The sequence below is a fragment of the Mauremys mutica genome, chromosome 3 (genome assembly GCF_020497125.1).
Source record: "Mauremys mutica isolate MM-2020 ecotype Southern chromosome 3, ASM2049712v1, whole genome shotgun sequence".
NCBI lineage: Eukaryota > Metazoa > Chordata > Testudines > Geoemydidae > Mauremys > Mauremys mutica.
In genome coordinates, this window is record NC_059074.1 from 190,318,498 (window position 1) to 190,342,411 (window position 23,914).

The 23,914-nt window shown below is 39.8% G+C and overlaps 1 protein-coding gene across 1 annotated transcript in view; it reads left to right on the top strand.

The window, feature by feature from the left end:
• The window catches only part of LOC123366701 (protocadherin Fat 4-like), a 72,509-nt gene that overhangs the window by 28,065 nt on the left and 20,530 nt on the right, over positions 1-23,914 (top strand). The window contains exons 11-27 of the mRNA XM_045010345.1: positions 1,482-1,607; positions 1,718-1,975; positions 2,933-3,031; positions 3,145-3,317; positions 4,261-4,409; positions 4,975-5,282; positions 7,673-7,942; positions 9,563-9,700; positions 10,050-10,263; positions 10,943-11,101; positions 13,003-13,154; positions 14,514-14,682; positions 15,590-15,798; positions 16,854-17,033; positions 17,630-17,849; positions 19,456-19,592; positions 21,517-21,660. Of these exons, the coding sequence (XP_044866280.1) occupies positions 1,482-1,607; positions 1,718-1,975; positions 2,933-3,031; positions 3,145-3,317; positions 4,261-4,409; positions 4,975-5,282; positions 7,673-7,942; positions 9,563-9,700; positions 10,050-10,263; positions 10,943-11,101; positions 13,003-13,154; positions 14,514-14,682; positions 15,590-15,798; positions 16,854-17,033; positions 17,630-17,849; positions 19,456-19,592; positions 21,517-21,660 (3,105 nt within the window). The remainder of the gene's footprint in view (positions 1-1,481; positions 1,608-1,717; positions 1,976-2,932; positions 3,032-3,144; positions 3,318-4,260; positions 4,410-4,974; positions 5,283-7,672; positions 7,943-9,562; positions 9,701-10,049; positions 10,264-10,942; positions 11,102-13,002; positions 13,155-14,513; positions 14,683-15,589; positions 15,799-16,853; positions 17,034-17,629; positions 17,850-19,455; positions 19,593-21,516; positions 21,661-23,914) is intronic.

The window sequence follows — 23,914 nt, forward strand, 5'->3', positions numbered from 1 at the left end:
CCACAGCACCAACCAGTTAGTTTGGCTGAGGATTTTACCCGTCAGTTTGAAACGCTGCACTGAGATGATTGTTTTCAGAGTAGCAGCCATGTTAGTCTGTATCCGCAAAAAGAACAGGAGTACTTGTGGCACCTTAGAGACTAACAAATTTATTTGCCCACGGAAGCTTATGCTCAAATAAATTTGTTCGTCTCTAAGGTGCCACAAGTACTCCTGTTCTTTCTGAGATGATTGTGTAATCAGACAAGATTAAGTTTATTACCAGAGACCAGCTATTTAAGTAGAAGGATACCAACTAGAAGGAATTGGGTTGGAAATGGTTGCAGACAAATAAAAGTCAAAGTATGCTCCTGAGACTAAAACCTAACTTAAACAGGAGTCTTTTGTTCAAAGTAGTTTTCTCACCATAGTCATTCTTCCAGCATGGCTGGCCAGTCCTTAGCTAGGATCCAACACCAAGCCCAAAGCACTCGGTTTCTTTGTCTTCTCGGCTGAAGGATGCCCAAATGGTTTTCTCTCTCTGCTTATATCATCAAACTTTACCTTTGTTTTCAAAGTCAGGAAGCCCTCTTGAGGGGCTAGTCAGCCAGGGAGCTGAAGCCAGCTTAATTTTTGCAGTCTCCTCCCTCTGTAGTGATACTTAAGTGGCTGTCTCCCCCACTCACTAGTTTGATGGTTTTGTTTACTCTTTAGGTAAATGTACTTCATGGTCTCTTGTTCAATTTACATTGGAGACACATTCAAGCAGGCGGAACCACATTCCTTGTCTAGAGCAGCGTGACTGGCGCCCTACCTGCCAAACACATTTTAATAATGTATTTCCAGTGCATATTTATAATTTTTCATCTATCACCTGTACATACACCACACAGTAATAATACTGACCAGTATGTTACCAGTTCACGTATGATGCCTTTCAGGACACCTTTTAGATACAGATTATGACAACAGTGAGTTGGGATACGCTGAGTTGGTCAGACCAGCTGAGACTCACTGCTAGATACCAAGGAGCCTCTTGTCCTCTGGCTTTGGGATGCTCTTAGGGTCACAAGGGGAAGTGGTTCCCTTTTTGCAATAGTTGCCTAGCATGTCTCTGAGTTTTAAAAAAATTCAGAAGGGAACAAGAATGGAATGAACTAGGTACTACTGTTCATCTCGCAGACGTGATTCTGAAATGACTTTTAAATGAAGGTGTATTAGAGAAGGGGACCAGAAGTTAGGACTCTTGGATGGATCTGTTCTTTTCCCTTCCACTTGCTGTCTGTTCTTGGACAAGTCACAACCTTTCTGCATGTGAGTTTGCCCATCTGTAACATGGGGATAATAATATGACTTACCACATCCCATGGGTGTTATGAGACTTCCTTTGTTAAATACTATAAAGCTCTTTGTGCTAAAGAAATGCAAAGTATTGAAGTTAATAACAGAGAGGTATTTCCATCTTCTCTTCATAACTCAAGTGCTTATTACATGTCTTTTAGGTCGGCTTCTCTCAAGGGTATTTTATTCTTAACAATACTATGTTTACTGTCAATAAACATGGGATACTTTCAATAAGGAATGACACAGAACTCGACAGAGAATCTACACCTACGTTAACTTTGCAAGTAAGCTCATTCTGAACCTTTCAGATGGTTTAGTCCAACTTTTGTGTCTTCATTGATCAATTGAAATCCCAGTCAAAATCAAGTAATGTTTTCATTGATTATTTTGGCAGGTCTGGGCAGTTGATGCTGAAACGGAAGGGCTCAATTCTAGTGCCCTGTTAGATATCACAGTTCTGGATGTCAATGACAATAACCCTGAGTTTCAGATGCAGCCCTTCAATTTTACAACCCCGGAAGGAGACTATACATTGGATGCACCTACCGTAGTTGGACATGTAGCTGCCACAGATTTGGATGAGGGAGAAAATGCCCACATCACATTTCACCTAGTCGCAGAAGATGGGAAGAATCCATTTAGCATCCAACAAGTAAGAGTTTGGGTGGGACATAGAAAATGATGCCTACCTGCTTCTTTCTCCAAGACAGTTAGCCTTGCCAGCTAGAAATGATGCACCGAGATGAGCCGTCGTAGCATCTCTGATATCAATGACACCAACGTCTTTGGAAACTAAGGCTATAAATCCAAAGCCTATTGAAGTCAATATGAAGACTCCTATTGATTTCAGTGGGTTTTGAATTAGGCTATGTGGGCAGGGCCAGCTCAGCCAATGCTGCCAGTCCTGCCCTAGGAAGCGCCTGAGGACATGGGGACTCCAGCAATGCAAGTTTGATATTTACTGCTCATGCTGCACCCAATGCTGCAAAGTTTCACACATGAGTTGTCCCACTGAAATCAATCACATGAGTATGGCTTTGTAGTGTTAGCCATTCTCAGTAGTGATGATCACCTGCAACTTCCATTAATATTTGTCTGGTATCAGGTGTCTAAAACTTCAGTATGTGTGTTAAGGGACTACATAGCTCAGGAAGTGGGTAATGGAAATGAAAAAGTATTTCTTCTCTAGGTTGCCAGCTACTCGAGTCCTGCCAAGATCTGTAGTGACTGAGAGTTATTACCATCTAGTGGTGCTTCTATGGCCTTTGTAAATGAGGTAGGTGGGCTCAGTCCAGTACTTACTGGACAGGAGTCTGCATTACAGAAGCCGCCACCATAACTGACCACCTATTTGATAGTCTCATCAGAGAAGCTAAGGTTTGAATGGGTGTGGAGACTCCCATCCACAGAGAACAAGTGTGGGATTCCTCCAAGTCATGGGTAAGACATATCGGCAGGACACTGTGAAGAAGATTGCCCTGATGCTACCCGGGCTATACCTGTTCTGTGATGAAGAGAGGACTTCCATCCTCATTTTTCCTGAGAACTAAATGTACACAAACATTATAAAAAACATGATACATGTGTTGATTTTTATTCTCTTCTGTAGAATGGAACTATTTTGGCTAATGGGTTTATGGACAGAGAAATCAAAGAGAAATATGAGCTTTTGTTAGTTGCATCTGATAATGGAGTACCTCAGAGACAGGTAAGGGAGAGGATTAAGTTATTTTTACATTAACAGCCTTTGATTTCTGAAGTTTAAATGGACTGACTATGCATCTCTTGTGTATGATTCATTTGTTTTCTGTTTTCCACCAGAATTTCACATATGTCACCATAAGTGTATTAGATGTAAATGATAATCCTCCACAATTTACAAAGACCCAGTATTCTGCAAATATACGTGTAGCAACTGCAAAAGAGGGAGTTTCTGTTCTGTCAGTATCTGCTACCGATAGTGACCTTGCGAACAATTCTCTTATTTCATACAGGTAATTTTCCATGAGGTAAATAAATATCTTTTAGTAAAGAAAATCAGTGTTATTTGTATTTCCCAGTTGATCACAAGTTGCCCATACCTACTCATTCCATGCCCATTATTATATTTTGCCATTAATGTAATCAACAACAATATGCCTAATTTTAAACTTAGAGAAAAACAGTAGAGAAACATTTCACCAAGCTTGTTGGAGATGATCAAACTACTGGAGTGCCAGTAAAATAAAAGACAACCATAATCAAAAGCCAAGCTTGTTTGGTCTGAAATAGTTGGATAAAAGTTTGGCACTTCTGGATAGAAAATGGCAATAATGAAATACAAAGTGATTGCCATTCTTCCCCTCAATCACCCACTCCCATGCATTAATCTTTAGACATAGATTGTGCATGGAACATTTTAGTTGAAAGAGGTCCTGGGACACAATGATGACCGGGCATTAAAACAAAATACATAGATTGATATGGATGGTTAAATGTGTCAGAAACTTATGGGGTTACGTACCAAATGTAGCACTTACTATTGTGTGAGATTTAATTGGCTTCAGGACTATGCACATTAGTAATTGTTTGCAGAACCAGATCCTTACAATGAAAGTTACCTGCCTTTCTTGCTATGTCTGCAAATTGATCTATAATCCTCTGAGTTTGCAGTTTCTACTCTGCTCATAGAGGGATCTAAAACTTGTGGGTGGAATGGAATGGAAACTGAAAGTCTGAATGCCATCTTGGCTAAAATGGAAGATGTGCTAGGAAATATAGTCTCATTTGTTTAGGTTAATGAGACAGCAGCTAAAACATGTTGTCCTACCACTCCTATAATCATTATAACTAGGCAAATATAATTGCTAGGCTGTTTATCATAAAACTTTAATAATAAAGGTAGAATACCTCTGATGTGAATAATATGAATGATACACTCACTTCTCTCTAATACAGCTTCATGAACCATTCTGATGATTTCTGGGTAAATAATCTTACTGGAGAGATCACTCTTGCCAGTAATCTAACCCATGTCACAGCTGACACAGTCATTACATTGACAGTCATTGCTACTGACCATGGGGTTCCTCAGCTAACATCGAATGGTAAGTGATGTGCTTTCACCAATTTTTCTCCCAAGTAGTGCTCAAGAATGCATTGGGCTGCATGAATATTCAATCTCAAATGTAAACCTGACACACTTCACAAGTTTGAATTAATCACATCTCTATAGAGTTCAAATTATTTGGGGTCAGCATCCATATTACAATTCCGCAATGAGGTGTGCATTACTCTTCTGATTGTATTTCTTTCACTGATGCCCTCCCATCATGTGGCCACAGAATCACATTAACACAGAGTGAGATTTATTAATTCTGTTTAAAATGATTGCTTATTTATTTATGGTGGGGGAACCAGTCAAGGATCAGGCCTCAATTGTGTAGGCACTCTATAGTCATGCACTAAAGAGCATATCAGTATAATATTTTCCTCTCCGTTTTTCCAGATTCTTTGATTTGCTTAAGAGAACTGGGCAGTCAGTCAGCTTTCAACATCTTAAACATCCTTCTGAGCAAGTCTGTTGCTCCTAACGTCCTTGGCATTTACTCTAGGGAGACAAAACACAGCGCATGATATTTCACTGTTTTTATCTGTCTTTTCCTCCACTAGCTTCTGTTATTCTATATCTGCTGGTAAATGACACTGACTTTGGACTGACGTTTGAAAGCTCCAGCTATGAGTTCAGCATTTTGGAACAGGAACCAGTCACAACTGCTGTTGGCTCTGTGAAGGCCCTGACCGGAAGCATAGCCATTAGAGTCATATACTCTCTCAAGTCATATACTGACAAGTTTTCTGTTAATGACCAAGGAAACATTATGACCCTTGTCAGTTTAGATCGAGAAGAGCAGGATCTTTATAGCATCATTGTCGAAGCCGTTGATTCTGCAGTGTCACCCAGTTCAGCTGTGTCTTTGGTACAGTATATTGCATTTTAAAGTGGTTTGAAAATGCTGAATATGTAATTTAAAAATAAGCAATGATACACAGAGGACACCTTATTTTTAATGTCATGTACTATAGAGAAATGATGGTTAGCAAACGTATTTTAAGAATCAATTTGTAACTAATTTCTGATTTTCTTAAAGGGACAATGTCAATTGGACTTCAAAAAGAGAGTAGTTTTATTAGAGAGCCCCCTGCAAATTTCTGTGATTTTACAACTGCAGTTTCCTCTTTTTTAAAAAAGGTTGCTTTGTAAATGACCCATACAAATAACAAGGAATCTCAGTAACTCCCTATTTTGGGAAAACACTGAAACTGACTATACACATAGTGCCCTTAAGTGTAGAAAGTAAACAAGTTGAAAAAACAAAGAATTTTTTTTTCTCTCTTTCACTTAGAATAATTTTAGGTGTTACTGCTATCACTGTTAGGCAGAAAGGAACTAGAGCAGTGAGATTTAAGTTGCTTCTGTCCCTTTAATTATAATATTGGAATTTTGATGTTAGACAGAAGGTAAAGATTAAATGCTTTTTCCATTATAAATGTTGTTGTTAAGAGTTTTGCTAAGTTCCTTATTTTTACATCAGGCTGAAACTATCATAATGAGTCCAATTTCTTTAATTTAGTTAACTAGGTTTAACTTTCAAGGACAGTGCAAGAAGAATAAAGTATTTGACAGGATTTTTTTTTCTTCCACTGCATTGGTATTTTGTAGAGATAGGATTGAGTTGGGGCGGTGAAACCCAAGGAATGAAATACGGTATGTGGGAAGGACAGAAATATTGGAAGTGTAAGGACAGATGGAAAAAGATGTAGGGAAAAGAGGAGACAGAAGAAGGCGGCAAAGGATATAAGTAGGATGGAGTGAGATGAGAAATGGGGGAAGAGGGAAGTTGATGGGAAGGATTGGAGAGACACAAGATGAGGAATAAAATAATGAGAGGAGGGTGAAGTGGGCATCAAGGAGTGGGAGAACATGGAATAGAGATTGAAAAGAGAAAGTGGGAGATGGAAGAAGAAATGAAAAAAGCAATAGATATAAATGAAAGTATAAGAAGCAGCTGACTTACACACAGAGAGCTTCTTTGTTGGTAAGTTGTATTAGCATTGTAATTACATATTATTCTTGTTCATTCCAGTCTGTGTTTTAAAGCAGCAATTAGAATGTGATTTATTATATTTAAATATATATATCACCATATATTGCTCTGCTTTTTTCTTTTCTGTATTTTAGTAGTGATGGAGGGAAAAATTCATTGTCTAGAACAGGCATCGGCAACCTTTGGCACGCAGCCCATCAGGGAAATTCACTGGCGGGCTGGACGGTTTGTTTACCTGCAGCATCCGCAGATTCAGCCAATCACAGCTCTCACTGGCCGTGGTTCGCCATTCCCAGCCAATGGGAGCTGCGGGAAGTGGCAGCCAGCACATCACTCGGCCCTCACTGCTTCCCACAGCCCCATTGGCCTGGAACAGAGAACCGCAGCCAGTGGGAGCTGCGATCAGCCGAACCTGCGGACGCTACAGGTAAACAAACTGTCCCGGCCTGCCAGCAGATTTCCCTGATAGGCCGTGTGCCAGAGCTTGCCGATCCCTGCTCTAGAACATTAGTGCAGTCAAGATTGTCCCTGGATGAATAAAGTTGCTTGAGGGCATGTCTACGTGGCTCAGCAATGCACACTACAAGAGTGTGATTTCTAAAACGCACTAAGGTACTGCGCACTAATTGGTGCATGTAGACAGGGCCAGCTCCAGACCCCAGCGCGCCAAGCGCGCTCTTGGGGCAGCGTCCCGCGGGAGGGCGACAGGCGGCTCCGGTGGACCTCCCGCAGGTATGCCTGCGGAGGGTCCGCTGGTCCTGTGGCTCCGGTGGAGCATCCGCAGGCATGCCTGCGGGAAGTCCACCGGAGCCGTGGGACCAGCGGACCCTCCGCAGGCACATGTGCAGGAGGTCCACCGCAGCCGCGGGACCAGCGACCGCCAGAGCGCCCCCCGCGGCGTGCCGCCCTGCTTGGGGCTGCGGAAATCCTAGAGCCGCCCCTGCATGTAGACCCTGTGGGTGTGCAATAAAAGTTCCTAGTATGCCTTAACATAAGAAAGCAAAGTATGCCTTTGATGAAGGCATTTACTACAATCGGAGGTGCTAGGTTCTTGTTGGCAGTCAGGATCCTAATCTGCAAAGCCAGTATTCTAAAAGTTTGGATACTACCGTTATTTTTATTGTTATTATTTGTATTAGTGCATGAACACAGAACAAAAAGTCAGTCTCTGACTCAGAGAGCTTACAATCTAACTGACTCAGACAGAATTTACTCATGTGTGCTATTTTTATGGCTCAGAAAAATGCCTTTCTTTTATACAGGTTACAATCATTGTGAATGACACCAATGACAATTCTCCTGTTTTCTCAACACTGATTCAAACCAAACGATCAGCTCCTGAGAATGAAGACACTATAGACTTTGGCATATTTTCTGCTGTAGACCAAGATGTAGGAGTGAACGCCCTTATAAACTACTCCTTGGAGAATGACTTTGCGGGAACTTTCCATATTAACAGTTCCACTGCCAGGCTGACTACAAAAAGAGCCTTGGACAGGGAAATGGTGGACAGTTATGAATTGAAAATAATGGTAAGTGGACACATGGATCTAACAGTTTGTCAGCTACTCAACACAAGGCATAGAGAGACAGAGAATACTGACCCATCATAAAAAAAACCAAAACACTTTCCAACAATCAAGTATTGTAATATTGGGCCAAATTCATCCCTGAGTGAGTGAATGTATGAATGAATTTGGATTAATTCATAGGATCTGATTCTCTACTGGTGTAAATTGGTGCAGCAAAGAATTTGCGCCATGAAGTTCATATTTCAAAGATTAAATATTATCATAAAACATCTTGCTGTGAATAAATTGTTCCTCAATTGATTTCAGACTGCAGTTGTTGAAGTACTACTGCACCATAATTTTTTTTTAATGGCTTGGCTAATCCATATCAGGCGTCACTCTCAGCTGGTGAATATGTTTTTTCAATATATACATATTTAAAACTTCTTTTTATATTTCTTGATAAATTATTTGTGTTTCCTCATGAAGCTTCCAAAGGAAAACATAGTCCCTGACTGAAGAGCCTTTACATTGTGAGCATGTTTTCATGCGAGCCAGTTCATTGACTTCAATGGGACTACTCCTGTGACTAAGTGCTCATTGACATAGTAAAGGTTTCCACGCTTGGCCACACATGCACATGAAGACTTTCAGGGGCTCTTTGGTTTTAACACATATTTATTTATTTAGCCTGGCAAAGAGAAGATTCAAGGGAGACAGTCAGAACTATGGGGTGGGGGCATAGTCAAAATGGAGCAGACCCTTCTTAAAAGACAATAAATTCAGAATTAATAAAAGGAAGTACTTTGTATCAATAATTGGGCTTGGAAGTATTACATTATCAGTGAACGCTGATTTCACTGTACACCTGCAAATTGATGAAAAAATATTTCCATCAATGATCATAGGAATTTACAAATAGGCAACATAAGAAAAATGCTGCTTGAGAACTTATTAGAGTTTGATTTAAGGATCTTTACTTTGTACATTTTGACATGTAATGTTGACAATTTGTGTTTTAATGGTTCTAAAGCTTTAACTTTTTGAATTTCAGAGTTTCTGTCATTAAATAACTATTGTCTGACTCCCCATAATTTCCCACAACTGTGAAAATTTAGACAGATAAAAATAGGCTTAAATCCATAATGCTGTTCAACTGTGAAAATTTTTATAGATAGAAATAGAAAAAATGCTTAAAAATAAACATCGATATTATCCATCAATGTATTAAAAAAAATCAAATTCTGCCAAGTCTGTCAAAAATTAAGTATTGTATGTTTGTATATACAATATAGATATAATACAGACACACATATATCAATATAACTTGGTGTGTTAAAGCACTCTACAGAATATATAGAGAAAGAATGAATATATAAAGAAGTACCTGCACCAAAAGTGATGGCAGAGTACAGTCATCTTGTAGAATTTCATCTGTTCAAATTTCAGATATACAGATCCGATTATAACAGAGTCATGGGTTGTTAAATTATTGATTATTGGCCAAATTCTGCAGTTCTTATTTAGGTAAAACTCTAGTTTATGTTAATAGGCATAAGTTGCAACAGTTAATGGGAATTTTACGTGACTAAGGACTGCACAATTGAGCCCTATATTCAGTTATGAGTTATTTCTTTACAGGCCACTGATTCTGGAATACCCAAACAATCTGCAAGTTTAGTTCTCAGCATCACTGTGGAAGATGTGAATGACAACCCTCCCGTGTTCCTACAGAAATCATTTAATGTGACTGTGAAAGAGAATGAGCCTCCAAGTGTGGTATGTAAACTGAAGAAAAAATAGCCTTTGATTGTGGGATTATTTTCTTTTATATAAAGCTTAGAAGTGCTGCCTTACCCTTGGTGGACCTGGATACCAGCCTTACTGATATGAATTAGAGATTTGTAAGACTCAGGGGAAAAGGTATCTCATTAGAAATCAGCAAGGATTCTGCCACATCTCAGTCATCTTCATTGCAGTAGATTGTGTTGCCACTCTGGCAGTACTGGAGAATTCCGTATCAATAATTAAGGCAGTAAATGTGATACATTTAAAATATAAAATCCTGCAAACCATTTGGTCAGTCGGTCGCTGTGTTAGTTATGCTATGTTTTTTCTTCTCGTCTAGATTTTGAATGTGACAGCAACAGATAAAGACACAGGTTACAATGCTGTTATTCATTATGCTATAACTGAAGAAACCTCATTTTATGTCGGAGAACTTTCTGGACATATTACAACCCTGCAGCCTCTGGATTATGAAAATTGTGCCCAACACACAATTGTACTGAAAGCTTTCAATCCTGGAGATCCACATTTCCAGGATACAGCAAATGTTACAGGTAGATAAAACTTACTTTAGAGAATTTACCCCACTTTTTGCTGTAAACTTTTCCGAGGCTGCTACGTATAGACACATAATTGTAAGCCACGTATAAAGTCTTTAGTAATATCAACCCGCTAAAGTAAAATATTTTAATTGATGGCAATGGGATTTTGGGAATGGGGTTGTTGCAGATTGAAATATTTTTCAAAACAAGTTTTTATCCAAATTTTTTTTTTTCAAAAACAAAACTTTTCACAACAAATAGTCATTATTGCTTTGGTTGATATCAGTGGGAACTACTGGGCGGTCAGTGTGATGAAGTGGGGGATTCCGGACAGTGAGCACTTCTGGAAATCAGGTCACATGATTCTGGTAAGTGTACTACTGATTATTGTATGAAACAGAAGCTGATGGACATCCAAAGACTCCTACAAAATCCTGCCTTACAACTTTTTAATGCCCCAATGTACTCCTTTATTAAACTTTTATTTTAGGAGTACACAGAACTGAACAGATCCATGAGACCAGGAGATTTGAGATACAGAAATAGAGCACTAGATCCTTAGCTTGTGTAAATCGACATATCTCCAAGAGAATTCAGTGGAGCTACGCTGATTTACACCAGCTGAGGATCTGGCCCATAGTCATTTAGACTAAACTCACATTTTCACTTGTCTATATATCCTTTCATTTAGTTAATGTGGAAGATGTAAATGAAGAAGGACCCAAATTTGACAGGCCTTCATACTACAAGATTCTTCGAGACAATTCAACTGCTGGGATGATGGTAATAGATATCAATGCAACAGATGAAAGCAAAGGTTTTGATGAAGGCATTTACTACAATCTAACAGGTACAGTGGAAATAACCAACTCTGGCATGAATTGCTGTGGTCTTGATAGCACTAATATACATCTTAAAATTTTGCAACTAGAGTGGAGACTTTTGGAAAGTAAAGCACAATTAAATTGTGCATCTGCAACAATCCCATTCTGAGGCATATGTAAGGGGTACCCTTAAGGGCCCGATCCTGGGAGTCCTCTGTGCATAAAACTCCCATTGGAATTCATTGAAAAATTATTATTATTACATTTTTATATAATAATAGCACCCAGAGACCCCAGTCAGGATCAGGGCCCCATTGTATCAGGTGCTGTAAAAACAAATTGATAGACAAATTGAAATCCTGGCTCCACTGAATTAAATAGGAGTTTTGCCACCAACTTGATTGTGGCCAGGATTTCACCCATTCCCCCTGTCTCACAGAGTTTCACAATCTAATTAAATATGAGATGCAACAAGTGAACATAGCTACAAACCAAGGAGGAGGAAGTTAATGATTATATGTTTCAGAGTAGCAGCCGTGTTAGTCTGTATCCGCAAAAAGAACTTTTTTTAATGATTATAGGCTCTTGTGGTTCCATAAGATAACTGTAACTATGGTACTTATATGGCCCCCATCACCATAATATCTGAGTACCTCACAATTTTAAATGTATTTATCTTCCCAGAATCCCTGTAAGGCAGGAAAGTGCTATTATCTCCATTTTATAGAGAATGAACCAAGTCACAGAGAGACTAGGACCTAGATCCTCAAAGATATTTAGATGCCTAAGTCCCACTGAGATCAGTGGGAGGTAAGTGCCTAACACTAGCGCTGGAAACCCGGGGGCTACAGCCCTCCACCTTTTAACAAAAGAAATATAAGCACAGAATTAATGTCCCGCACAGATTTCCCCCCCGCAGAATAATAGATTCTGCCAGAGAGGTGCTGCAGTTACACCTTTTGCCCGTCAGGGGCTGCTGTGGCACCAGAAGATAGGGCAGCTGGCTCACTGCCAGAGCACCAGCCTCCGCCGAGAGGGAGGAGGCACTTTGGTCTTCCCTCCCCCTACGTACACACACTTCTACAAAGGTTTTTGCACCTTTGGTGCCTAAACATCCTTAAGGATCTAGGCTTAAGCTATTTACCCAGGGTCACACAGGAAGCCTGTGGCAGAGCAGGGACTTAAATTCAAATCCCTGAAGTCCTAGGCTAGTGCCCTAATTGCTGGACCTTCATCTCAGTATGCATCACTTAATGCCTCTGAATCATTTAAACTTTCCATTTTAATTATCATTTTAAAAATACCCTATCGAGCCATAGACCCATGTGCAACCTTCACGTCTGTCACACCACCCACTTCTCCTTTGAACAGGTGATCCTGGGTGCACTGCCTCTCATTTTAATAGTTTACTTACTTACTTACTTACTTAATCATTTCTACCTTCCTTCCATAGAGACTTTCTCCAACCACCCATCTACCTTGCATTATTAGTCCCCTCCCTGTAACAGAAAGAAAAACCAACCCTACAACTTCCTCAGATGATGGAAAATAATCATAATACTTAGCTCATCTAAGAATTGCCCATCCCCTTGGTTGTCTGTCTTTGTAGGAGTGTGAGTGAGGCCCCAGAGGGTTTTCCCATTCTCTCTGCTGCTCTTCAGAAGGCAGGGCTGGGTCTATGTAGAAGCAAGGGGCAGAAAGCCCATTGGTCCATTATGATGCAAATATTCTGATGTCATTGTGATCTGCGGCTGTAATGGTGTCATGAAGGCCTGCCCATTCGCAAACCCCTTACTGTGTTACTCCACCTTTCCCTTGCCTTCCCCTCCCATCCACTTTTACCACTTTCTGTTTTCACTTGGGGATCTGGGATAGAACAGGTTGGCTCCACTGGAAGTTTCCTATAGCCATGTTTCTCTCGCCGTAGGTGGGAATTTTGAAGGCCTTTTTAAGATCTCAAGTACCCTGGGACAGATCACTTTGACAAGAGACACAGTGAAACAAACTACCACTGTGCAGTATTCTTTGATGGTCACTGCAACAGACTCAGGTCTTCCACCTCTTTCAACCTCTGTCAAGGTACTGAACGATATTGCCTTAGCCAGTGCTCACACAGTTTATTCACCAAGTTGCTTTGTTCTAAATGGAATGTTACCACACTGGAAAAAAGATCTAAGCATCTATGGGGAGAGTTCAATGATAACCCGTGCTTAATGCATAGCAGCAGTCAAAAAAGCCAACCATGTTATTGCATGCTTGAGGAGTGGGATCGAAAATACTGCAAATATTATAATGCCAATATATACATACATGGCACGCCCCCACCTAACAAAAATAGAAGGAGTGCAGGAAATGGGAGGAAAATGAGAGAAATGAGATTTCTTTGTGGGATCTAAAGATTGGGACTGTTTAACTGAGAGGACTAAAGAGGGAACATGGTGGAGGTATATAAAATAATGAACAGGAGTAGGTAATAATTGGAGATATACCAATCTCCTAGAACTGGAAAGGACCTTGAAAGGTCATTGAGTCCAGCCCTGTGCCTTCACTAGCAGGACCAATTTTTGCCCCAGATCTCTAAGTGGCCCTCTCAGGGATTGAACTCACAACCCTGGGTTTAGCAGGCCAATGCTCAAACCACTGAGCTATCCCTCCCCCCAATTTTTTTCATATTTACCCTCTCATTATACAAGAAGGGGGACATTCAATTAGCTTGTTAGGCAACAAATTTAAACCCTTGTTCATAATAAGCCTGTAGAACTCATTGACACAAAATATTGTTGAGGTTAAGAGTTTAACAGGATTCTAAAAAGGATTGGACATTTTTATGGATAAAAACATGCATGGTTACATTAAACAGAATTAAAAAAATATAGAATCATAAGCCCTCATCCTTCAGGGAATAGGAGAGCAGCTAACTGATAGAGTTTAAACCTAAACCCCCAGTTAAAGATGATCAGCCAGTTAGGCTCTGTCTGTACATAAATTGTAGCCATTTTGTCATAAAATAAAGGATAATTATCTTAAAATAACGAATATATTCTAAAATATTTATATTTTTAAGACTCTTCTCATGCTCTACAAATTGCAGTGGAAGAGTTTGTTAGAAGTCCTATCACACAAATCAATCCCCCTTTCCTTGAGCTGGTTAGTCAACTGAACTATCTGATGTGTGCTTTATTATATGATTAATAGAAATCTCTCTATATAATTAGAAAAATCATATTGGTGAACTAAATTATTCATCAGGCTGGTACCTCACTTACTCAAATTACTTTCAAGGGATTAACATGTCAAACAACATATAACAATGTCAGCTGTTGCTGTGTTTTTTAATCATTGACATGTTGCTAGACTATTTTACCACTGCAAAATGACAAAAGAAAATCTGTTTGCATTGAAAACCTAGTAACATTACTGTTGGGTTTTTCCTCCCAGGTGTCAGTGATGATTGCCCCCATCAACACTTCATTCCCAGTGTTCTCTGCAGATGTCTACCAGCCTGATGCTCTGAGTGAGAAAGCATTGCCAGGGACGTTCGTAGTACAGATCAGTGTGCTGTATAAGAGCCCTGTAATATACAGCATTATATCAGGCAATGAAAAGGGTAAGCTGTTCATATGAAGTCACTGGATAAAGGCAGGTTTGTGATGAAGAAGTTCCTCCACAACCCATCAAAATATTCTGCTGATTCTCCCCCTTTTTGTGTGTGTGGATGTTTCTCTCTCTCATTCTCTGTGTTTGTTTCTCTTTTTATAAAGCATTTACGGTGAAATCCTAGCCCTGTTGAACTCAGTGGCAAAACTCCCGTTTACTTCAATGGGACCAGGAGTTCATAGGAACATAGAAATTGCCACACTGGATCAGATTAGCGGTCCATGTAGTCAAGTATCCTGTCTCAGGTAGTGCCCAGCACCAGATGCTTTCAAGGAAGGTGTAAGAACCTTGCAAAGCAGATTTGGGGTAATTTGTCTCCCACATTAGGTCTCATCGTGAAGCCTTCAAGCGCACGGTTGACTATGCCTTCCAAATTGTTTGTTGTCATTAACTGTGATAATTTTGGATATTCTTGATATCTGTATAAATCCATATTTCACCCTTAGAGCTTGTCTAGATGAGCCATTAATGCTCAGCAAGCTTGGGTATAAATCTGCTGTGGTCTGCCATGCACTAACTGGCCATGTCCAATCTGCTACTGTGCACTAAAAGTTTCCTAGGACACGCTGACTTCCTGTTTCAAAGTGAAGTAGATGAAAGCGCACTAGAGAACTTTTAGTCTGCAGTACCAGGGTCCACATGGACAGTTAGTGCACAGCACAATAGGGAGCTGTAGATTTACAGCCCAGCATGCCATGCACTGCCTGTTTGTTTTGACAGGCCCTCACTGTTCTTTTTGGAAGGCACTATAACAAGTGAATTGTATATGATGGTTTGCATAATAAGACCTAAAAAGGATAGTTTCAAAAGTTGAGAAAATGGTACATAGTGTAAGCTGTGTTTTCTTTCTTTATTAGGTTACTTTAGTATTGATCAGTTTAGTGGCATAATAAGAACAACAAAGAACCTAACAGTAGAAGAGTTTCCAATCCTCTTTATCGTGCAAGCAATAGATTCATCTGAACCCAACATCTACAGTCAAGCGTCTGTGCAAGTGACAGTCATTGATGAAAATGATTTCCCTCCTGTTTTCCCATCCTCTTTGCTTGAAGCAATGCTACAAGAGGTGAGAAAATGTTATCCCCCAAACAATGAAATGTTGTCCTTTTTGCTGAATGCTAATGTGCTAGTAAACATCCAATGAGGGAAAAGACTCAAAATGTTGTCTTGACATGTGATAATATATTTGAAACTGAAAACTCCAACACATAAAGAGAAGTACACGGAAACATAAACACATTGAGGAAACAATGATTTTTCACTAACGGGAGTCCACTCAAAGAAAACATCAAACCCTTCTTGCATATGGGTTTTCCCTTAGAGCTTGCTCTTGCACCTTCTCAACCTATTTAGGGAACATGGTTGGGCTGCAGATACTTGCTTTGACTTTTCTCTGCCTCCTGCAGTGAATAAGGAGGAAGACTCCATTAAAATAGCTCTTTCCCCCTCTGTTTTCTCCAGCACTATCCATTATGATTTATCTTGCTCATAAACTAACAGCAGTGTTCCAAGTAAGCCAGATTTGTGATTTAGTCTGTCACTAAACTCCTTTTTGTCTGCCAAGAAAGCCACATTTTAATTCTGAAAATGAATCCAGCTCAATATTTCAACTAGAGATTTGCTTTTTTTAAATAACACCTCAGTACCTTTCAGTGTCCCGCTATAAAAAAAATAAAATAAAGCACATCAAGGCTATTTTGATATATGATGTGATACAAGCTTTGCGTCTAAGATTAACAGCTGGCCCATAGAAATTCCCTCTAAGGAACACAGCCAATTTGAAACATAGTCAATTTCCAAAATTGAGTTAAAAGTATATTTAGCTACTACACCTGCCACTGACCCACCTGCCAGTTTGGGAGTAGGGTGGGGGTTACAATCACATTTTCCAATCTCCCCCAAAAGAATACAATTGTCTGCCATATTTCTGTGTGAAAGACTCACACCAAGGGAACTGACTAACTAGGAACCTTTAATTTAAAAAAGGTGGGGGCAGAGGCTGTTGGGTTTCTCCTTAAAACAAAGCCACACACTTTGCTCTGGCAATTATTCATATTTAAAACAGGAAAAGGCAACTAATCAAAATATCTTTGACCATTTACCTCTGTTCTGTATTGACAGAATTCAACCTCTACCCAAATCATTCAGATGAAGGCTCAAGATAATGATACAGGTAGAAACGGTTTTCTCACATACGGCATTCTGAGTGGAGATAGACAGAAATTCAGGATAGATGAAGCTACTGGGATTCTTTACTCCACTGTTCCTGTTGATTATGAAGAGGGACCTACAAAGTATCAGGTTTGCTTTAAACTACCACTTCCAGTTTTTCCCTATTCAGATTTCTTGATTTAAGCCCAGGGTAATCAGTGAGAGTTTTGTTTTGTTTTGGTTCAGATGGGTTTGAACATTTTACGTATCATTTAAAAAGATATGCGACTTTACATAATATCTATTCAAATCAAACACTGATAGTACGTAATAATTACTAACATAACATAAAGTAAGGGGTAAGGATCTCAGGCCCCACTCTGTAAAGATTTAAGCCTGTAAGTAACTTTGACTTCATGTGCTGGGACTGCTCATGTGCATAAGGTTAAGCATGTGCTCAGATCTTTGCAGGATCAGGGCCTTAGATATAAAAGAGCTCAAAATCAATCCACGCAATTTTTTGTTGCCATGTGTGTCGCTTCTGTTTTCTCTAATTGACTAATAGGTTCATTTGATAATAATAATACTTTATATATAGGAACATTTGGATGAGAAAAGTTTTCAATTTCTCAGACACATTTCATGTCTTTAAGGTGAACTTGAAATGTTGGTTTTAAATTAAAAAAAATCAAAAAGCTCTTCCCATTATGCAATTGACCCAGTAGCTATATTTGTGTTATTTATAGGTTGTAATATATGCTGAAGACAATGGGATCCCCGAGAAGAAAAGGGGTTATTGCACCATCATCATAAACATAATTGACATTAATGACTGCCCACCAGTGTTTGACCCAGTGAATACGCTCAGTGTTATGGAAAATGCACCTGTGGGATTCATTGTTGGAAAAGTCACTGCAACAGACAGAGATGAGGGAGATAATGCCTTTGTTCTGTATAATCTCATAGGTAACAAGTGATTCTCTTATGGAAACAACTATCTAATTTTGATTCATAATGTCCACTCTCCTGTGAGCATCAATAGCATTATATTTACTGTCTTGTAGCTTCTTACTATTTAATCCAAATATATATATTTCCAATCTACAACTGTACAGTTTTTTTACAGTGCTCAAACTGATTGAGTAGCAACTTCCATGACTGTTGTTGAACTGAAACTTTGCTCACTTTTAAATCATACTACTAACTGCAGTTAAAAATAACCTTTTATCCGGCTGAAAAAAACCTCTCTTCTATTCTGAAAACTCTTAACTGATCTGCCACATAAACTGTAATCAACATGATTCATTTTGGTAGAAATAACTTTTTAATACATGCTGTGTCAGCTTCTGTATGTTGAGGAAAGGGTTGAGGCCTGATTCTCCCCTGGCTAGAACTTTGGCATTCCTACTTGTGCAGAACAGGTGTCAAATGCTACCAAATCAGAATTCTCTAATCACACTTGTAGATTCTGAGCATTTTACATTAAATTTGAAAAGGTGTAAATGATGCCACAAGAGAATCAGTCCTGACGATAGTTTTTTTTCCCCATATTGGGAGAACAAGTGTACATGTATTCAGCTTATTTTTTCATATTGTCTCTTTATTTCCTATATGCACAAAGTTCCTGCTATGGCTTTGAACAAGGATGAGCAAAAAGCAGTAAAAACCACAGCAAAGTTTCCTCTAATATAGGAGCACCATGGCTAGATCAATTGCAGAAGAAGCTCTGTTTTCAAGTTCCTAACCAGACTTCAGTTTGTCTGTGTTGAATAAATCTTTCTGAAAGTCATTGAGATTTTTCTGTAGCATGTTTTGGTTGTCAAAAATAATAATCACCTCCTCTCCAGGTGTATGTGTCACTCACCTGCCTGGATTTAGAATCAATTTAGAGTCAAAGCTGCTCCTTCTTAACTAAATGGGATGAGAATAGACTCGGGTCACTACTGCTCCAGCAGTGCAAAGAAGGTTGAAAGCTTTAGGAGCATGACAGGGAGAGGCATGTCTGGAGCACTGTTGTGCCCCAGCAATCCCTGGCTGTTGTAATGGCCCTTGGAAGCTGTTGCAGTCAGCAAACTTGGAGCAACACTGAGGCTCTAAGTTATTTCTTGAGACTGAAGAGTGACCAGCAAGCTGAAAGTCAGGGAACTGTAATGGTGGCTGATAGCCCTCTTTGTACCCTCCAGATCCACTAAGCTGCACTGGCCCAGAATAGCTAGTTTTCAGGATTTGGCCCAACGTGTCCAATATATTGGTCTGAATTGTCCAACAGCAGTTGCCATTTATTGTCCTCACTTTAGGTATCTTTAAGCATGGAGCTATTTGACCCTTCAATGAGCTGGTGTCTATGCAGTGTCTGTTGACTTGTTCTCTTGGTTCCCATCACAGATATTCATTTCACTCACATTATTTGTTTCGTTTGTATCTTTATCATTTCTACTGCATTACCTTGATTGTGTGAAACAGATAATTGCTTTCAGAGCAAGAAAGATGTTAACAGCTGACTGGAGAGTGTTGCCAGCTACCTGCCTCTCAGACAGTGTTAATGTATAATGTTTCCTTGAATGTACTGTAGGTGGTGGAGGAAATATATTTGAAATAGATGAAGTACATGGGAACATTAAGATAAAGAATTCTCCAGACTATGAAACTCTGAATAGATACATCCTTACAGTGAATGCATGCAACAATAAATCTGCCCCTTTCTATCAGGTAAGAGAGCATTTTTATAATAAATGGGAATATTTACCGCTCAAAGCAGGTCTAGACAGCATAGCTGGTAGTGCTCACCCCACAACAAAGACTAGTGGAGCTGCTCCAGTGCTAAAGTAGTTGGTGAGGCTGTGAGGCATTGAAAATGTTATGATCTTAAGCAAAGAAGCTCCCACTCACCGCACACTCTTGCCTTTCAAGGTTAAGCATTCTAGGTTAACTTCTCAAAGCACATCCAAACGATATAAACTTCTAATTTATCATTGGTACATTTTTTACCTTTATAGTAAATATGAGGGGCCATGAAAGCCTTTGACTTTGAATAAGGAATTACCAGCCCATCACTGGTGATTTTTAAATAAAGATTGATATGTTTCTAAAAGATCTGCTCTAGGAATTATTTGGGGGAAGTTCTATGGTCTGTATTATACAGGAGGGAAGACTAGATGATCACAGCGTGGCCTTGGAATCTATTAATCAGAAAATCTGGAGGGTGAATGTGGCCAAAGGGACAGATTCTCCTCTCAGGGCTGGTCTACACTGGGGGGGTGGGATCGATCTAAGATACGCAACTTCAGCTACGTGAATAGCGTAGCTGAAGTCGAAGTACCTTAGATCGAGTTACCTACCGTCCTCACGGCGCGGGATCGACGTCCGCGGCTCCCCATGTCGACTCCAATGCCGCCGTTCGCGTTGGTGGAGTTCCGGAGTCGACAGGAGCACGTTTGGGGATTGATATATCGCGTCTAGATGAGATGCAATATATCGATCCCCGAGAAATCGATTGCTACCCGCCGATCCGGCTGGTAGTGAAGACGTAGCCTCAGACTGACTTGCGACCAGTGTAAGTGCAGGGACTTGAATGGAGTTACTCCTGATTTCACAGTGTTAAGTGGGAGGCGAATCAGAGCTTAGCATTGGCTCAAATGTTTTAATAGTTATTATAAGGTACACCAGTTTATAGCAGCACAGAAAGGGGCTGTCCACATATTCATGTTATGGGTCAGATTCTGCCACCTGTATTCATAATTGATGTGCAGTATCTTATGCCACAACTAGTCCCATGGGGGTGAATGTCAGAATCTGGCCCTACATTATTTCCCAACCAACCTCTGCTGGGAAAGGATTGCTTGCTGTTGTTATTAATTAGCCATAGTAATTACACTGGTGTTTTTCAAACCACCAAATACTGATCTCCAAATCAGTGAAAATTAATTTGCAGCAAATCTTTCCATTTCTATAGTATCTATTTTTAATTTTGAAATGCTATAATATAAACATTAAAAAAATAGCAACACTTTTCCTTTCCCTCATCCTCATCTAGCATCTGAGGTATGGTATGCTGTCCCCATACATCATGTCATGTCATATCTTATTCACTCAGGGCTGGTCTACACTAAGGGGGAAAATCGATATAAGATACGCAACTTCAGCTACGTGAATAACGTAGCTGAAGTCGAAGTATCTTATATCGATCACTTACCCGTCCTCACGGCACGGGATCGATGTCCGGGGCTCCCCATGTCGACTCCGCCACCGCCATTAGCGGTGGTGGAGTTCCGGAGTCGACAGGAGCGCGTTCAGGGATCGATATATCGCGTCTAGATGAGACGCGATATATCGATCCCTGAAAAATCGATCGCTACCCGCCGATACGGCGGGTAGTGAAGACGTAGCCTTAGAATGCTATAGAGTGGACCTTTCACATTGTAGAATCCAACAGCTCCTGTAAATGTGTTGCCTCTTCTCATATTCATTTCCTGTGTAGATCTTAGAATTCTGTGAAGTGAATAAAGAAATTAAAGCTATGCTAATATTATACTACAGGATTCTTTGGATTCTAATTTGTGTTTACTGTTGCAAGCAAGGATAAATGAGTCATCTTAAATATTCTAAACCTATCTGAAATCATTTTGTTTTCCAGGCCAATACTACTGTCACTGTTGTAGTGGCTGATATAAATGATAACGCTCCAGAATTCACTCAAGACTCCTATTATGAGGAGATAAGCATGATTAATCCTGTAGCAGCTCACGTCATTACTGTGAAAGCCATAGACAAAGATCAGGTAACTGTTTTTAATTTTAAGACTGTTGTAAGATTTTCTCCATCCAAAATGGGGAATCAGGACTCCAGAGTTCTTTTTCTGACACTGACTCACTCTGTGATTTTGGGCAAGTCATTTAACTGAGCTGTACTTTAGTTTTCTCCTTTGCAATATATGGGTTATACCTAGCTCACAGAAGTGTTGTGCGGCTTAATTAATTAGTGTTTGTAAAGTTATTTGGATTCCTCAGATGGAAGGTAATAGAAAAGTGAAAAATACTGAATATGGGGTATGTACTCACCAGATTCTCATAGAATCATAGAAGATTAGAGCTGGAAGAGACCTCAGGAGGTCATCGAGTCCAACCCCCAGCTCAAAGCAGGACCAACCCCAACTAAATCATCCCAGCCAGGGCTTTGTCAAGCCGGGCCTTAAAAACCTCTAAGGATGGAGATTCCACTACTTCCCTAGGTAACTCATTCCAGTGCTTCACCACCCTCCTAGTGAAATAGTTTTTCCTAATATCCAACTTAGACCTCCCTCACTGCAATCTGAGACCATTGCTCCTTGTTCTCTTCTGCAGACTAAATAAGCCCAGTTCCCTCAGCCTATTTGTCCACATCCTTTCTGTAGTAAGGAATAATCACTTACATTCTCCACAAGTATCCTCAAAATATTTTACACTGCATACTCGACTACTGTTCACTATGTTGTTACTCCCAGGAACACCAGTCCTGAGAGTAATACTTCTACGAATAGTTGCATTTGATCTATGCATTTCTAGTGCACTTATCACTGTGCACACTGATTGGCATCGGCCAGTCTGCCAGCTCAGCATAGCAACAACATTCCTGAACATACCCATTTCAGGAGAGGGAACTTCCAGAAGTGCCATCAAAAGAAATATCAGTGGCTATTGCCTCTCTATTTGATGGGGTACAGATCTGGTCAAACTATGTATCTCCAGCTCTAATTTACTGCTATAATAAAATTAAAAGCTCTGTTTTGCTATGTTCCTTCTCATTTCTTTTTTTCTTTTATTTATAAATACTTTTTAACTCTCAGTGTGAGTTTAATGCTCATGAAAAATATTGGGTTGATAGGTGGGAAGACTCTCTTAACGGACAGAAGAGCAACAAGGGAGTTGGCAATGCAATCTTCTCCCACGCTTTCCTGACCAAGGGAGTGGGGGAGAGAGAGTAGTTCAGTCTCCTTGTCCATTCAGTCTTGGGCCCGCTGTGAAGATTGCCTAGAATTGTGTCAGTCACCACCAGTTGTGGAAGGGGTGGTTAGGTCATATGGACCCCCGGTCACTGAAAACTGGACTGAGACCACCAAATCCTGTCTCAGGGATGTGTTTCTGAATTAAAGAGGCAGCAGAAAGTGCAATTTGGGATTTTTTTCTGCTCTCTCTTCTTGGTGCTTGGCAGGTATTCAATACAAAACACTTAAATAATTTCTCTCTTCCTGTGTAGTAGTTTGAACACTTGGTGCCTCATCTGAAGCCTGCTGAAGTCAGTGGAAATACTCCTATTGTCTTCAGTAGGCTTTGGGTCAAACCCAGAGTGCCTGATATTCAGCCATTTTAATTTGGCTTGTGAGTGCGAATTTACAGAAACAATTATACATTAGCATAAAATTTTGCCTGCATTGAGGCCCAGATGAAAATCATATCATCTGTATCCTGTGTTCCATCCTCATACAGAATGACCACTGACATCAAAGCAGGACTCAGAGAATATGGGGCACCTCTGAGAGCTAAGAAGGACAGGGTGTGAATTCTTCTCCTTTCCCCTGTTTTTTCTTTCTGTTTCTGAGATTATTATAAAGGAAAAAAGAGCCTTAAATCTGAAATTAACTTAATGTCGATAAACACATGGTAAGTCCCAATCCTGCCCCCACTGGAGCCAGTGAAGCACAGTGTATAATACTTTCAAGAAATACAGAGCAAAGTATAACAGAGCCAACCCTAACACAAAGCCAACCTTTAAAGACTTATTTCAGGGAAAACATACTAAGATAATTTTCATATGCTTATTATGTAATTGGCTAATTGCCTGTGACATTTCCTGTTTTGTGAAACACCCTTCCAAGAAAACTCATCCAAAATTTAAATTTTCTAAATAAGTTCACTGAATGCATTTAGATTTTGTCAAGTCTATTATATTAAACAGTGCTTATGCCACCCTTCAGAAACTTACTCAAATTGCTTGTAATTTTCTTTAATGCTTCTGTGTGTATTCTTTCTGGAAATTTAATAATATTTTGCAATATG